At 34.5% G+C, this 16,356-nt stretch overlaps 1 protein-coding gene across 25 annotated transcripts in view; it reads left to right on the forward strand.

The window, feature by feature from the left end:
• AKAP9 (A-kinase anchoring protein 9) overlaps window positions 1-16,356 on the forward strand; it is a 159,263-nt gene that overhangs the window by 39,369 nt on the left and 103,538 nt on the right. For 18 of the 25 annotated variants that reach the window (XM_084974549.1, XM_021102178.2, XM_021102180.2 and 15 more), the window contains 6 exon segments: window positions 4,030-4,083; window positions 4,439-4,609; window positions 5,393-5,548; window positions 6,405-6,602; window positions 10,854-13,232; window positions 15,978-16,191. In XM_084974549.1, coding sequence (XP_084830675.1) covers window positions 4,030-4,083; window positions 4,439-4,609; window positions 5,393-5,548; window positions 6,405-6,602; window positions 10,854-13,232; window positions 15,978-16,191 — 3,172 coding nt within the window. 25 annotated transcript variants of the gene reach the window in all.

Below are 16,356 nucleotides of genomic sequence, written 5' to 3' on the forward strand. Positions count from 1 at the left end.
ATAGCCATAGAATAATGTGAACTTGGCCTTTAAACTTTGACTTGGGTTCTTTTTCTTCCTTTCTCCCTTCCTCCCTCCTTTTCTTCCATCCTTCCTTCCTTCCTTTGTCACTTTATTTTCCTTTCAACTTTGACTTTGGTTCCTTTTCCTTCCTTCCTCCCTTTCTCTGCTTCTCTCCTTCTGTCCTCTCTTTCTTTCTCACTCTCTCTTACTCCCTTCTTTCCTCTTTCTTTCTTTCTTCACTTATTTCCCTTTTCTGCTTCCCTGCCTCAATTTACTGAGGTATAATTGACAATTACAAATTGTATCTTTATTGAAGGTGTACAATGTGGTGTTTGGTACTTAGCTTTAACCTCATTAGTTCTTGGCTCCAATTCCAAGAGTTAGCTGTACAAACTGAACTCCTGTAATGTTCATGAACTTTATGAACCATCAGAGTCTTCTTAGTTTTTATTATTTTGGTTATATAAAATATGAATTATTATTCATATTTTTGTATGTACTGCCAAATTAAGTATAATAAGGATAGGGTATTAATCATAAGTAAAGAGTGAGTTAGTCTTTTATGTTTTTAAACTGATGTCCACTGAAAGGAAAAGCTTTTATGTGAAGAACATTTTATAATTATAAAATAAAAGTGATCTTTCCTCTGATTCTTTGTGAATAGCAGTAGATTTATAAGATGATACTTGTACAGAACATTTTAAAACTTAGAATCTACCTTACTTGTATTTTCCAAATCTTTAAGTTGTCAATATAGATTGAATAAATCCATGAATTCATAAATAATATATTAGTATAGCCTAGAGGTTAAATAACTTTGACAAATTCCACAGTTAAATAAAAGGGCATTAAGAAAAGTTAAGGGGGGGTTCCTTTTGTGGCTCAACAGAAACAAACCTGGCCTTGTTCAGTGGGTTAAGGGTCCAAGCTGTGGTGTAGGTTGCAGATGTGGCTTGGATCTGAAGTTGCTGTGGCTGTGGTGTAGGCTGGCACCTGGAGTTCAAACTGTAGCCTGGGAACTTCCAGATACCACAGATGTGGCCCTGTAAAAAAGAAAAGTTAAGGTTTTCTTGAGTTAAAGGAATCTGATAATCTAATATCCATGTTTCAAGTTACTAATTTGCTTTCATATTATGGTTTACCAAGTGTTGTCTTAGAAGGCTGATGTGAAAAGATGAGATAAATTCTCTACGTTTTAGGTTATCAGTGAAATAATTATCTGCATTAAAAAAGAGTGCCATGTCCAGCGCTTCAGGGCAATGGGAGATCCTGAAAGAGGGACTGCGGCACAACAAAACGCACAAGACTCTTACATTTAGAAAGTGGGGGACCAGAAGGCACTCTGTTCTGCAGAACAGAGGCGCCTAGGCTTTAGCCCACATGCCTTTTTTTTTTTAAGGAAGGTCACTTATGTAGGTTAGAGAGTAAAATCAGCAAATAACAAGGGAAACTACTAGCAGTGGTGCATACCTCTAGGGCATAGTGCAGCTGCTTATAGAATAGCATGGTTTATGCATAACTCCCTTATCTTGTCTTTGAAGGAGACCCTGTACTTTAGAACTCTGCATCAGCAGATATTTGCCTTCTGCAAAGTTCTCCAACAAAAGAGAATAATTCATTGCTAACCATTAATGATTCTAATGTTCCGTTGACTGTTTCTTTTCGAACTTTGAAATATAGTTTTAGTTTAGTTCTGGTATATAATCTTTTATTATCTATTTACATGGTACTAAATTTTTAAAAATTATTAATATTTACAACATTTTTATATTTATTATAAGATAATTAAGTTTTTAAAACAGTCATGTAATTTTTTTTTTTTTTTTTTTGTCTTTTTAGAGCCACATCTGCAGCATATGGAGGTTCCCAGGCTAGGGGTCTAATTGGAGCTGTAGCCGTCAGCCTATGCCAGAGCCACATCCAGAGCCACAGCAATGCCAGATCCAAGGCACATCTGCAACCTACACCACAGCTCACGGCAATGCCAGATCCTTAACCCACTGAATGAGGGCAGGGATCAAACCCACAACCTCATGGTTGGATTCATTTCTACCGCACCACAACAGGAACTCCAATAGTCATGTAATATTTTAAGAAGCCAATGCATATGTATTGCTCAGTGTAAAATATGATTAACTTAGAGAAAAATTAAGCTGAATTTTGGCTATGTAATATGTTGTATACAATTAATTATTACAGACAGATAACTAATTTAAATAATAGTGATATCATCATGAGTTAATGGGATATCATTTATTATATTTGAAGATATTTGTAAAATCCATTTCATTACAACTGTTACTGTAAAGCAAAATCTTAGAAGATGTTTATCAAAATGCTTCATTTCAAAGTCAAGAAGAGCTAATTGAAATTTAGAAGAATTTTTTGTTTTGGTCCTTTTAGGGCTGTACCTAAAAGGACATAGGGCATAGTGAGGTTCCTAGGCTATGGGTCGAATCAGAGCTGTAGCTGATGGCCTACACCACAGCCACAGCAACATGGGATCCGAGCCAAGTCTGTGACCTGTACCACAGCTCACAGCAACACCGGATCCTTAACCCACTGAGCAAGCCCAGGGATTGAACCCATGTCCTCATGGATACTAGTCGGGTTCATTAACCACTGAGGCACAACAGGAACTCTCAAAATTTAGAAGAATTTAATTTGAACATTATTGCAAATGACTTGATGTTAATAATTTTTGTAACAGGAGAAAAGATAGAGTTTTATTGACATACATATAGAAGTTTGTAAAGAAATATGATTCTGATATTAATAATCTTCATAGAGTTATTACTGCTATCTATTGATAGTTTTATTTTTTTTATTTATTTATTTTTTTTTGTCTTTTTTTTTTTTGCTATTTCTTGGGCTGCTCCCGCGGCATATGGAGGTTCCCAGGCTAGGGGTTGAATCGGAGCTGTAGCCACCGGCCTACGCCACAGCCACAGCAACGTGGGATCCGAGCCGCGTCTGCAACCTACACCACAGCTCACGGCAACGCCAGATCGTTAACCCACTGATCAAGGGCAGGGACCGAACCCGCAACCTCATGGTTCCTAGTCGGATTCATTAACCACTGCGCCACGACGGGAACTCCTATTGATACTTTTAAAATGTAAGTTGCAATATTGATTTTGTTGCCATAAGATGAATTTTTTTTAACTTCGGCTTTTTTTTTTTTTTTGGAAATTATCCTTGGGGAAAAAACAAAGGAATAAAACTCTGTAAAGAATTCTTAATTAGGGTCTTCATTTTTTAAAGTATTGTGGTCCATATCAATCTAATCCCAATTCTAGGATATTCTATCCTATGTATTTCAGTAGTAAAAATAAGGTATAAGCAGGAATGAAGTTCAGTTGTGCACTGTCAGGGAAAAGGAGGGGATTATTAAATAGATTAATTGCTCTGAAATTAATCTTCTTCCACATCAACCCCAGAGACATATTTTGCCATCCTCCTTCCTCTTACCACAGAATGTCTCTGACAGAGCGTATGTATTTTGGAAAATCCCCACCTCTGTTAGAGTTGGCATTGCTGTCATAGTGCCCCCAGGAGAAAGTTCTTTACCTCTTCATCTCCTCCTACTTCTTCACCTGCTTGCCAGCCTTCAGTGAATTTATACACGTGAACAGTTTTACTTTAAAATGAATAAGGCTTAATCAAAAAACAATTATTTAAATGATTTTAAGGCAGTGTTTTGGAGAGGAGGATCTAGTAACTTGAGATTTACTGAAGGCAAAAGAGAAACTGCACGGAGAACTTCAGTTCACTAAAGTGAAAATGTATTCTACACTGTCTTTTGTGTTGTATGCACTCAAATATATGAGAAGTCATTGGCTTTTGAAAGTGGTCATAAAATCTTTTAGGTGTTTAAATATAATCACTGTATTTGTTTTTGCCAATGAAGCCATTTCCTTTGGCATAAAAAAAATGCATGAATACAGTTAGCACAAATATAATTGTTAGCTCTAAATAATGTTCTATCTAAAAAGCATAATATTTCAGGAAATTGTTTTTATGCAGGTAAATGGTTGCAGTTTTGTGGTGAGAACAGGAAAGCCTACAAATTTATTAAGGGTACAGTATTTAAAAACTACTCATGATACTAATGTTATATTCTATTTAAAAACATTTGGCTTACTAACAAAGCTTTTTCCTGCATGTCTCTCTTTCTATGTGTGGTTTCTAAATGTTTTTAATATAAAACAAAGCAGTTATCTACCCTTTGTTATAAAACTCAATTGTAACAGAATTTGCAGATATATTGTTTTTGCTCTTGAGGTATATATAACAACAACAAAGTAAGTTGTCATACCAGTAAACTCCTAGGTAATATTTTAAAGTGGTCTTTGCTATGAGATTCAGTTTTTGTATCCCTCTTCCTGGGGGAATGTTGCTGATACTGAATTATTAAAAACATGGGTTGGTTTAGGAAGAAGAATTTGGTATTGATGATTCTTATTCTGAACATGGAGCACAGTACAGTCAGCCCCACCTAGAGATGCTGGAAAATGAATTGGCTGGGAAACAACATGAGATTGAAGAGCTAAACAGAGAACTAGAAGAAATGAGAGCTACTTACGGGACAGAAGGACTGCAGCAGGTGTGTTTACCTTCTGTGGCTTTGGTTTGTTACAAAACAAAAATAGAAAGTTTGAATGACAGTATTTGTACATTCTTTAAAGATAGGTTTTTAAAATGATTACTTCAAGTCATCTCATAAACATTTATCCTTTTACATTACCATAAGCAACTTCATTTAAAACTTAGAGTCCATTAACAGGGCTAATATAATATGGATTTTTTCCTTTAACTTTTTTAATTTTTAAGATAACTAGGTTGAAATGACTTCAGTGGGATAGATATTCTTGTAATCAGCCTGAGAGAAAATTATGGTGTAAAACACATCAGTATGTCATGATTTAAAGTTAATTTAAAAATATTAGTGAATCTTTGCAAGTAATATCTTGAGGTTAAAATGAAAGCTGTCAGTTATGAAAACAAGGTAAAATAGGACATTGATGAGGATGACAAAATATATTTCAGTTTCACCTTCTTTAGAAACAAGTAAGGCTTAAACATGTCTATGACGGCGATGCCTACAGATTGGAGAATCCCTAAATGTAAAGGCACTTGTCCTTCTAGAAATAGATATATGGATAAGTCAGACCTAATATATTTTCTTTCCTAATTCAGATAATTTTTGAAAAGTTGATTTAGAAATAAAGATAATTCTCATAATAGCTTTCAACTAAAGAAAGATTGCTTATAAAAATTCTGCCAACACACTTTGAATATCTTATGTTTGAAGAAATTATCTTCATTAATATTTAATTTTGTTTAAGAAATTGAGTCCAGCACTTTTAATTTCACTGATGTCTTTTAGTTGCAAGAATTTGAAGCTGCCATTAAACAAAGAGATGGCATCATAACCCAGCTCACTGCTAATTTACAACAAGCAAGAAGAGAAAAGGATGAGACAATGAGAGAATTTTTAGAGTTGACAGAACAAAGTCAAAAATTACAGATTCAATTCCAGCATGTAAGTATTTCTAGTAGAACAGATTTATTAAAGTTTTAGTAATGAATTTCTTCTGTACTTTCCAGAACAAATAGAAATTTGTTGAAAAGCCACTTGCTACAGTGGGAACTTCTCTTGCTGTCCTTTTATTTGTACTCCTTCCTCATCTGTATTTTATATTATTTTTTATTTTTATTTTCGTATTTTTTAGGGTTGCACCCACAGCATATGGAGGTTCCCAGGCTAGGGGTCAAATCGGAGCTGTAGCCGCTTGTCTACACCACAGCCACAGCAATGCCAGATCTGAGCTGTGTCTGAGACCTATACCACAGCCCAGGGCAACCCTTGATCCTTAACCAACTGAGCGAGGCCAGGGATCAAACCTGCATCCTCATGGATCCTAGTCAGATTTGTTTCCACTGAGCCACTATGGTAACTCCCTTTCATCTGTATTTTAAAATCCTGCAAAATTTTATACATCTGATAAGGTGGATTTTTTTTGCAGAAATTAACTTGTAGTTATATCCAACCTTTGTCAACTCTGGTATGATTTTACTTCAGGTAGGTTCTAAAATGGTAATTAGATTGAATATAATCCTCTTACCTTTAATTAGAGCTATAGAAATCTAATTGGCAAGTAACAGAAAATAATTTTAGATTATTTTGCTTAAGCAAAAGGGGGGAATTTATCAGCTTAGACAATGTACTCACAGTTATCCAGTCAGCCATGGCAGTGTGTTTGCTGAGGTCTCAAGCCTGGGAATCCAGCACAGTTCCCAGAGGACAACTATGAGCTGAGTAATACCCCCAAGACATCCTCTTTCTTTGTGCAGTCACTCAAGAATTTAATGCTTTGGGGTTTCTTTCTGTTTTCAAGTTACAGGCTAGTGAAACTCTGAGAAATAGCACTCATAGTAGCACAGCTGCAGATTTACTACAAGCCAAACAGCAGATCCTCACTCATCAGCAACAGCTGGAAGAACAAGACCATCTATTAGAAGATTATCACAAAAAGAAAGAAGACTTCAAAATGCAAATTAGTTTCTTGCAAGAGAAAATTAAAGCATATGAAATGGTAAGTTTATTTTAAGGAAGTCAGCCAACACACTGAAGCTTTACAATAATTTTTTAATTTTAAGTTTTTTATGCAAGTACTTTTGTTGTACACATCACAGAATTTCATAGTTAAGAAAGTTCTGTAAGTATGTTAAATAATTTTTTTCAAAGGCAATTGGGAATCGTACAGTAATAGGTTTTAAGATAATACTCATTACTGAGTTCCCTGAAAGTGATAGCCTTTGTTAAACTGAGTTCTAAAGGGGGATCTACATTTATAATGAGAATGTCTGTTCTTTTTTTTACTTTTCCTCTAAAGGTGTTTCTACTCATTTTAGCAAAGATTTTGAAATCCTGAAAATATTTTTATCACAAAATGAAATTTAATTAGAAGAAAATACAGATTCTCTTTATTCGTGGTAGTTATGTGTCATAAAGTTGCCTGGAAGACTTACTTAGCAAATAATGCTCCAAGGGGATATATATACACATACATAAACACACATACATACATATAGACCGTAATCTTAAATCCTAAGAACAACTTATCCTGGTAGATTATATTTTGTTTAATTATCACAAGAGAAAATGAGGATTAGAAGAGTTAACTGTCTTCTCCGGGCCACCCCCCCCACAGTTTCCATAATCTTCAAACCCCATTCAACTCGTCCAGAGCCAGAATCTCTTGCACTGCACTGCATTGCCCTCAACCATCTTAGTCCTCACCATCTCCGTCCTCGTCCTTTCCATATTGAGAGCTAAAACAAAAAGAGTGTGCTTGCTTAGACTTATGTCATGGAATCATGCGTGTCTAACACCTCAATTTTTTTACCACTCTGCGCACTTCTGAAAATGTGAGTATTGATTGGGGGTTCTAAATAAATTTAAGCAAGTAGACTCATTTGCATATATGAAATCTGTGAATAATGAGGACAGATTGAACATATAATATAGTTCCTTTTATAAGCTTAGGAGGTTCTCTACAGTATGTTGAGAAATTACCAAGACAACACCATTGTTTGAATATATTAGCTAGCATTTATTTTTGTTTACTTGATACTAGGCAATATTCAAAGCATCTTACACATATTAACTCATTGAATCATCACAGCTGCCATATTGTGTGATACCACACAGTGGAGATGTTAGTAGATACCACTATCACCCCTATTTTACATATGAGGACACCAAAGCAAAGCATGATAAAGTAAATTGCCTAGGTATTCAGGTAATAAATTGGTAGAGCTAGATTTCAGATCTAGATAGTCTGATTCCAAAGACTGTTTCTTAGGAAGATAGGAAATACACAATTTTAAGATATTAAAATTACAAAATGGGCATGCTTTACAACCAAAGTAATTTAAAAATCATTATGGAGATGTTTACAGACCACTTGTTTTGCATCAGGCTTTTGCAAGAGATAGTGATGCTTAAATGTGCTTTTTTCTTCATTGGAACTCCTGGTTTAGTAGGGCATGTACCCAAGACACCACAAAACAAGGCTAAATAAGGGTCAAAAGTGTGTTGAAAGTTCTGAATAGGTCTGGCTTCATAAGGGAAGTGAATCAGAGTAGACTTTAACAGAGGTGATATTTGAGGTAAGTCTGTAAATTGGAATAATCCCCTTTTAATTGTATTTTGTTTTCTCTGCAGTTGGTGTAATATATGGCATGTAGCAGCTACTCAGTACTTATTTGATATCTTATAAGATATCAAATAAGATAAGATGGGGAGGACTTTTAAACAGGGAGGCATGCACATGAAGATCCAGGCTGAAACATGTTAAAAATGTATATAGGAATCAAAAAATAGTTTAGAAAACAAGTCTTTCAAAGTGAGTCTTTCCAAGAGATAAGAGTAGAAAGGCAACCTAGGCCTCAGAAGAGTTTGGTAGTTAGACTTTTATTGTATTTATTATATTCAGTACATGATATAATTTGAGATTATTTAAAATTCAAATTATTAAAAGAAGGAGGGGGGAAGTTCCCATGACAGCTCAGCAGAAACGAATCTGACTAGGAACCATGAGGTGGCAGGTTAGATCCCTGGCCTTGCTCAGTGGGTTAAGGATCCAGCTTTGCCATGAGCTGTTGTGTAGGTTGCAGACTCAGCTCGGATCCCACGTTGCTGTGGCTGTGGTATAGGCCGGCAGCTGTAACTCCGATTTGACCCCTAGCCTGACAAGCTCCACATGCCGTGGATGCGGCCCTAAAAAGCAAAAATAAAATTCAAGATACTTATTTTCATAGGAGGAATAACCTTTGTTAATTTGAATGTTAGCAAGATTACTTTTCTTTTCAGTCCCTTTTTCATTACATACATATTATTTCCTTTTTTCTTTTTGAGTGAATCCCCTCAGTAGTGGTTCCATTAGAGCAGCTGAGGGTCTAGGGCATTATGATGATGGTTGAAAGTGTCTTGGTCCCTGTGCAAGTGCATTAACTGTTCCAGGTTGATTCTTATTGTCCTAATAACCTGAACTTCATATGGTCCAGTAGTCATAGGCAGAAACTGTATTATTCCCTCCTCTCTCAGGTCTGCTTCCAAAAACTAGAGGGATTATATCCTTAACCACAGAGCTGTCTTTTTGTGGCACAATGTTAAGTGGTTTAAAACCATGTACTTTTAAAATAAATGGTACTAAGAAAAATGAACTAAGAATTTGTATTATTTAATAATTGAATAAAGATCTGTTGTTTGCAATAATATCAGGTGTTGGACAGTTTTGAATTGATATTGTTATTTGAGGGTTTGCCCCCATGAAAACCCAGGAAATGTAAGTATTACAGATTTTATAACAACAACATTTTCAAGACTAATTGCTGTTAAGTTTGAAGTTTAACTGAAGTTGACTGCCATGAACTGATTTTATTTTCTTATACACTCCAAGTGCCTTACAGATTTTTTCTAGTATATAAATGTTATATGTGTATATAGCACAATAAGAATTAATACGTTAATATATTTAATGTAATTTTTTTTTTTTTTTTTTTTTTTGCTTTTTAGGGCTGTACCCATGGCATATGAAGGTTCCCAGGCTAGGGGTCGAATAGGAGCTATAGTCACCAGCCTAGGCCAGAGCCACATCAACTCAGGATCTGAGCCTCGTCTGTGACCTACACCACAGCTCACGGCAACACCGGATCGTTAACCCACTGAGCAAGGGCAGGGACTGAACACGCAACCTCATGGTTCCTAGTCGGATTCGTTAACTACTGTGCCACGACAGGAACTCCGGCTTTGACATTCTTTATCAAAAACATGTTAATGTAGTCATTTGAGGTGCCTTTAAGTCCTCTTGGCCTGGGACTTGTGTCTCCTGAAAGTGACTTTAATAACTTATTTATATTCTCTTCTGTGGATTCAACTTTTTTTTTTTTTTTTTTTTTTTTTTTTTGCCCTTTAGACTACAGCCCTTAATTACTCAGGCAACTAAGTAACAGAGATAAAGCTTTGTTTCCAGGGCTTCTGTTCAACTCCCATATGTGTTAACACTTCTTGAATGATAGTGATTATAGCTATTTGTTGGCATGTGTTCTGGGTTTACGCTTATCTACAATTCCAAAATAGTGTCCCGATTCAGAACTGGGGAAAAAATATCTGTCTTGTTTTCAAATTTCTGTTTAAACTAAAAGTCTAGGATAAAACTGATATGCCGTTAATGTTGTAGTTGTCTTGCATGTCACTTGCAATTCAACCACTTAAGCATGGCATATCCCTAAATTTCTGACTCAGTTAGGCCTAAGAGTGAAGTTAAGGCTGACCTGTAGGAACCTGTTTTTATTGTTATACTCTTTTTATACAACACTTACCAAATATTTAGGTCACTAAAATACCATATGGGAAGAAACTTTGATTTATTTTTGGGACTGTCATCTGGCACTGTAGAAAGCACATAATACTCTAGCTATAGCAAATACTGAATACTTATAATGTTGATCAATGGGAAAGATGAAAAACAATGATTTAGGAATATTTTAACCCAATCGAATGTTTTACTTAAAAATTTAATCATAGCAAAGTAAGAAAAATTTCTTGCTCCCAAGAAAGCAAAATAGCTGAAATATTTGCTTATAAGTAGTGTTGGTTACACAAGTCCTGTGTCTCATTGACTTGAGAAAAAGTAAAGGGCAGGCTCAGCAGTTACTTTTTGTAGGATAATGTAAAAGTAGTCTTCTATCAGTCTTTTGGCAGTTAATGGGGTTAAGTGATAGAAGCAACCAGGAACTAAAAAATGCCATTTTTATGTTTTCATTTTTTCTTTCTAAAGGAACAGGATAAAAAAGTAGAAAATTCATGTAAAGAAATACAGGAAAAGGAGGCCATCATTGAAGAATTAAATACAAAAATAAAAGAAGAAGAAAAAAAAACTCTTGAGCTAAAAGATAAAGTAACAGCTACTGATAAATTACTGGAAGAATTACAAGAACAGGTTGTACAAAAGAACCAAGAGATAAAAAATACAAAATTGGAGCTGACTAATTCCAAGCAAAAGGAAAGACAGTGTTCTGAGGAAATAAAACAATTAATGGGGACAGTTGAAGAACTTCAGAAGAAAAATCATAAAGATAGTCAATTTGAAACTGATGTCCTACAAAGAATGGAACAAGAAACACAAAGAAAGTTAGAACAACTCCGGGCAGAGCTGGATGAGATGTATGGGCAGCAGATAGTGCAAATGAAACAAGAGTTAATAAAACAGCACATGTCACAGATAGATGAACTTAAAACACGACATAAGGGAGAAGTGGAAAATGTGTTAAGATCATATCCAAATGTTACAGTTAATGAAGACCAAATAAAGTTAATGAATATGGCAATAAATGAACTGAATATAAAATTGCAAGATACTAACTCTCAAAAGGAAAAACTCAGGGAAGAACTAGCAGTAATTTCAGGAGAGAAGTCTGCTCTACAGAGACAGCTTGAAGACCTTTTTGAAGAGTTGAGCTTTTCAAGGGACCAGATTCAGAGGGCTAGGCAGACAATAGCTGAACAAGAAAGTAAACTCAGTGAAGCACACAAGTCCCTTAGTACAGTGGAAGATTTGAAAGCTGAGATTGTTTCTGCATCTGAAACCAGGAAGGAACTAGAATTAAAACACGAAGCAGAAGTTACAAATTATAAAATAAAACTTGAAATGTTAGAAAGAGAAAAGAATGCTGTATTAGACAGAATGGCTGAATCACAAGAGGCTGAGCTAGAGAGGCTGAGAACACAGCTTCTGTTTAGTCATGAAGAAGAACTTTCCAAGCTGAAGGAAGATTTGGAAATTGAGCATCGAATAAATATTGAAAAACTTAAAGATAACTTAGGCATTCACTATAAGCAGCAGATAGATAGCTTACAGAATGAAATGAGTCAAAAGATAGAAACCATGCAGTTCGAAAAAGACAGTTTGATAACTAAGCAGAATCAATTAATTCTGGAGATTTCACAGCTGAAAGATTTACAGCAGTCCCTTGTGAATTCAAAATCAGAAGAAATGACTCTTCAAATCAATCAACTTCAAAAAGAAATTGAAATACTCAGACAAGAAGAAAAGGAAAAGGGTACACTTGAACAAGAAGTTCAAGAATTACAACTTAAAACTGAATTATTGGAGAAACAAATGAAGGAAAAAGAGGATGACCTTCAAAAAAAATTTATACAACTTGAAACAGAGAATAACATTCTTAAAGATGAAAAGAAAGGCCTTGAAGACATGTTGAAAATATATACTCCAGTTAACCAAGAAGAGAGATTAATTTTTATAGACTCCATTCAGTCCAAAGCCAAAGACTGTAGCTTGCAGAAAGAAATGAAAATACTTAGAGAGGAAAATGAAGACCTCAAAAAACAATGTATTCAGCTAACTGAAGAGATTGAAAAGCAAAAGAATACTTTTTCATTTGCTGAAAAAAATTTTGAGGTTAACTATCAAGAATTACAGGAAGATTATGCTTGCCTTCTCAAGGTAAAAACTGATTTAGAAGACAGTAAAAATAAACAAGAAGTAGAATATAAAAGTAAGCTTAAAGCACTTAGTGAAGAACTTCATCATTTGCAAAGAATGAACCCAACTGTAGTGAAAATGAAAAGTTCAGTCTTTGACGATGACAAAACTTTTATAGCAGAACCATTGGAAATTGGTGAGGTTGTTGAGAAAGATACAACTGAACTTATGGAAAAACTTGAGGTAACCAAGAGAGAAAAGTTAGAACTGTCAGAGAGGCTGTCTGATCTTTCTGAACAATTAAAACAGAAACATGGTGAGATTGGTTTTCTAAGAGAAGAAGTTGAATCTTTAAAGCAAGAGAAAGAGCAAGTTTTACTTAGATGTAGAGAGCTGGAAATCATAATTAACAATAATAAAACGGAAAATGTAAATATATGTGATGTCTGTTTAAGCCCTTTGAAAGATGGAGTCTTGATAAGCAGGGATTCTGGAGTGTCAGCTCCTAATATAAATAAAGAGTTTGGTGAAGAATCAAAAATAATAGAAGAAGATAAAATTCCTTTTGAAAATATGACTCTTAGAAAAGAAAGTAAGCAAGAATGGTTTTTTGATCACTTGCCGTCAATGACAGATGAATCATCCCTTGGGACAACTGAATTAAATGAAAATGATAAACTTCAGCAGGAGCTCAGTATACTTAAATCACAACAGGTATGTTTACTTAGGTGTGTATGCTAAATTATACATTTCATACTAAAAGTTTCCATTGTCATAAAACACAAATTAACCTTCTTACAAGAGAATGAAAATAAACCCTGTAGTGTAATTCTCATTTAGGTCTGTAATTTATCATTTCTTTTATCTTTTTTAAAAACATTGTTGCTTTTATTTTAATCTGTATTATTCTGCTCAGGAAATAGAACTTAGAACACATTTTCTTTGGAAAGACCAGAGTTTAAATAATTTGTTGAGAGTCTGCTGTAGAAAAGTTATTTTGTAATATTTTGTTACAATCCCAAAGATTTGGAGTTTTTCAAGTTTCCAAGGAAATCTCTCTTTAATTTGTCTATAGAATTTTCTTAGAGTCTTGTCATACCTGAAAGGGGAAAAAAGTATTAAATCTAAATACAGTTAAAGAATGCATATAATCGGTAATAATAGATCTCTCCTGATAATTTATGTATGCTAGATACTGACATTAGAAGTAACAGGAAAATTCCACCGAGTATCTTCTATAACAGCGCTAACTAGAGCTTTATGTATTTCTTCGCATATTTATTGAATCTCTTGCCAGATTGAGGAGTACAGTGGTGAACAAGAGAAATAAGATTCCTGCTCTCAAAGAGCATATATTAGAGTGACGGAAGTAGGCAGTAGGTGAGGAAACAAGGAGCATAATTAAGAAATAGCTATGATTTATAAGAAAAATGAGACACATAATACAGCATGGTGGGTGGAGTGGTGGCAAGCATTAAATAGGGTGGTCGGGAAAGGTCTCTTGGAGGAAATGACATTTGAACTGCCATCAGAATGCCAGGGAGGAGGCTACCACATGTAAATTAGAGCAATTGTGGCAACAAAAGATGAATTTGAGGAACAGAATAAAGGCATGTTTAGTTTGTGAGAGAGTGGAAGAAAGAGTTTGAAGAAAAAAGAAGGGACCAGATCTTGGAGAGCCTTACAGACTATAAGAAGTTGAGATTTTATTCTAAGAACAATAGGAAGCCATTGAAAAGTTTTTTCTTTTTACTTCTAATAAGTATACTCACAGTTATGATCTTTTATCAAATGTAAGGTTATTTTACATTTGAAAAACCTAAGTAGATTTAAAGAAGTTCAGATATCATAACTGTTAATACTCTGTTAAATATCTGAAATTGTTTTCAAAGTCATGATTTTGAAATATGATTTTATTTAATCACTCCCCAAATGCTAGAGATCATTTAAATTTTTTTAAGTAGCCTTATTGGGAGAGGACCTAAAGTCAAAGCTGTCAAATTTTCTCAGTAAGAATTTTATTTTTTCTAACTGAAGAGATTTTCAATGACATTCAGATACCATCTCCTTGACATTAACTTACCTAAAGTAGAGAGAAGTAAAGCTGTAAGCTATCACCACCCACTCATCATGACCAAGACAAACCCCCTTAGTGATGGGGGGAGGAGTGATGTGTGTGGAGGGAAGCTCAGGAAGAAACTGAGCAGTGACACCTAAAAGCAATCTAAATATGCATAGAGATAATGCTGAGACCACAAAAAAACACTTATTCTCTTGGGACTGAGTCATTGGCTAATAAACATAAAAAGCTACTTTCAACATTATAAGTTGATGTAACAGTATCATAGCACTTTATACCTATCACATTGGAGTTAAGTTTTACAATAAAAAAGTGTGATGAGAATGTGAAGACATGGGTATTCACCTACGCTGTTAAATATCAGTATAAATTGGTACAGTTATGTTTTTAAAATTTGTTAAAATCTATTACAATTAGTGTACATTATCTGTGACTCAGCATTTACATTTGTAGGTGGTACTCAGAGTGCTTTCTATCAGTTCGTCATCACTTGGAAGCAGGTTGAAATTCAAATTCTGGGGCCCACACCAGATCTCCTGAACCAGAAGCTCTGGCATATGGGCCCATCAGTCTGTTTTAATATAATAAGCATGCCAGGTGATGCTGATGTGTGCTAAAATTTGCGAACCACTACCTTAGAGAAATACTAGCATATTTGTACAAGGGCACAGGTATAAGAATTTATTGCAGCATTTTTTTTAAGTATCAAAAAATTAGAAATCAAGTTGATCTTCAAAAGGAAATGGATAAATTCTGATATATTCATGTATATAATATCACAGTTAAATTAATCTATTTACATAGAAAGCATATTGAATGAGAAGAGCAGTGTGCAAAATAAATACCATCTTGCACCATTTATTTAAATTCTTACAAACACAAAATGTAATGCATTTCTTATAGATGCATTGAGAAGTGAGAGTATAAAAAGTAAACTGGACCTGCAGCCACTATATGATAATGTTGGCCTCTGGGGAAGGAGGAATGGGAACATAGTAGATTAAATTTTATCTTTTTTTCTAAATCAAAAATATGTGTAGGGAGGAGAGAAATGAAAAAAAAAATTTGTTAATTTGGGGTGCGCATATGTAAGGACTTACTGCCTTATTCTTTGAATTTCTCTATATTTAAAATATTATTTTTAAATAAAAATTAAATAGGCTGTCCTAACTATACTAGATATCAGAATTTACCATGATGTTGAAGTAATGGAAATATTGTGCTATTTTCCTTGAAAAAAATAGGTAGGTCAGTGCAACAGAATAAGTGAGGAAAAAAAATTAAACTTTTTCCCCTTGTATCAGTGTATGTGAAAAAAAGTTAAGTTATTTGATTTACCATTTAAAAAGTTTCTAACCTATATATTAATTCACTTTAAGAATGATTTAAGGCTGCAGATGGAAGCTCAACGTATATGCCTCTCTCTGGTTTATTCAACTCATGTGGATCAGGTTCGTGAATATATGGAAAATGAAAAAGATAAAGCTCTTTGCAGTCTTAAACAGGAGCTTATTTCTGCTCAAGAGGAAAAGATAAAGGAACTTCAGGAAATACACCAACTAGAGCTACAGAATATAAAACAGCAAGAAACAAGTAAGTGGTTTCTAACAAAATTATAAGTACTATGAAACAAGTATCACTTAGAACCCAGCACTCCATGATTCTATTCTTAGATCCCATGGAAAAATATGACTGAATATTCCAGTCCTGGACTCATTTTTATTGTATAATCATTGGATATTCATTTAAGTACTTGAG

The sequence above is a fragment of the Sus scrofa genome, chromosome 9, assembly GCF_054392235.1.
Source record: "Sus scrofa isolate SSC_HxYL_T2T_F1_AM1 chromosome 9, Sscrofa_HxYL_maternal_Yorkshire_Landrace_v2.0, whole genome shotgun sequence".
NCBI lineage: Eukaryota > Metazoa > Chordata > Mammalia > Artiodactyla > Suidae > Sus > Sus scrofa.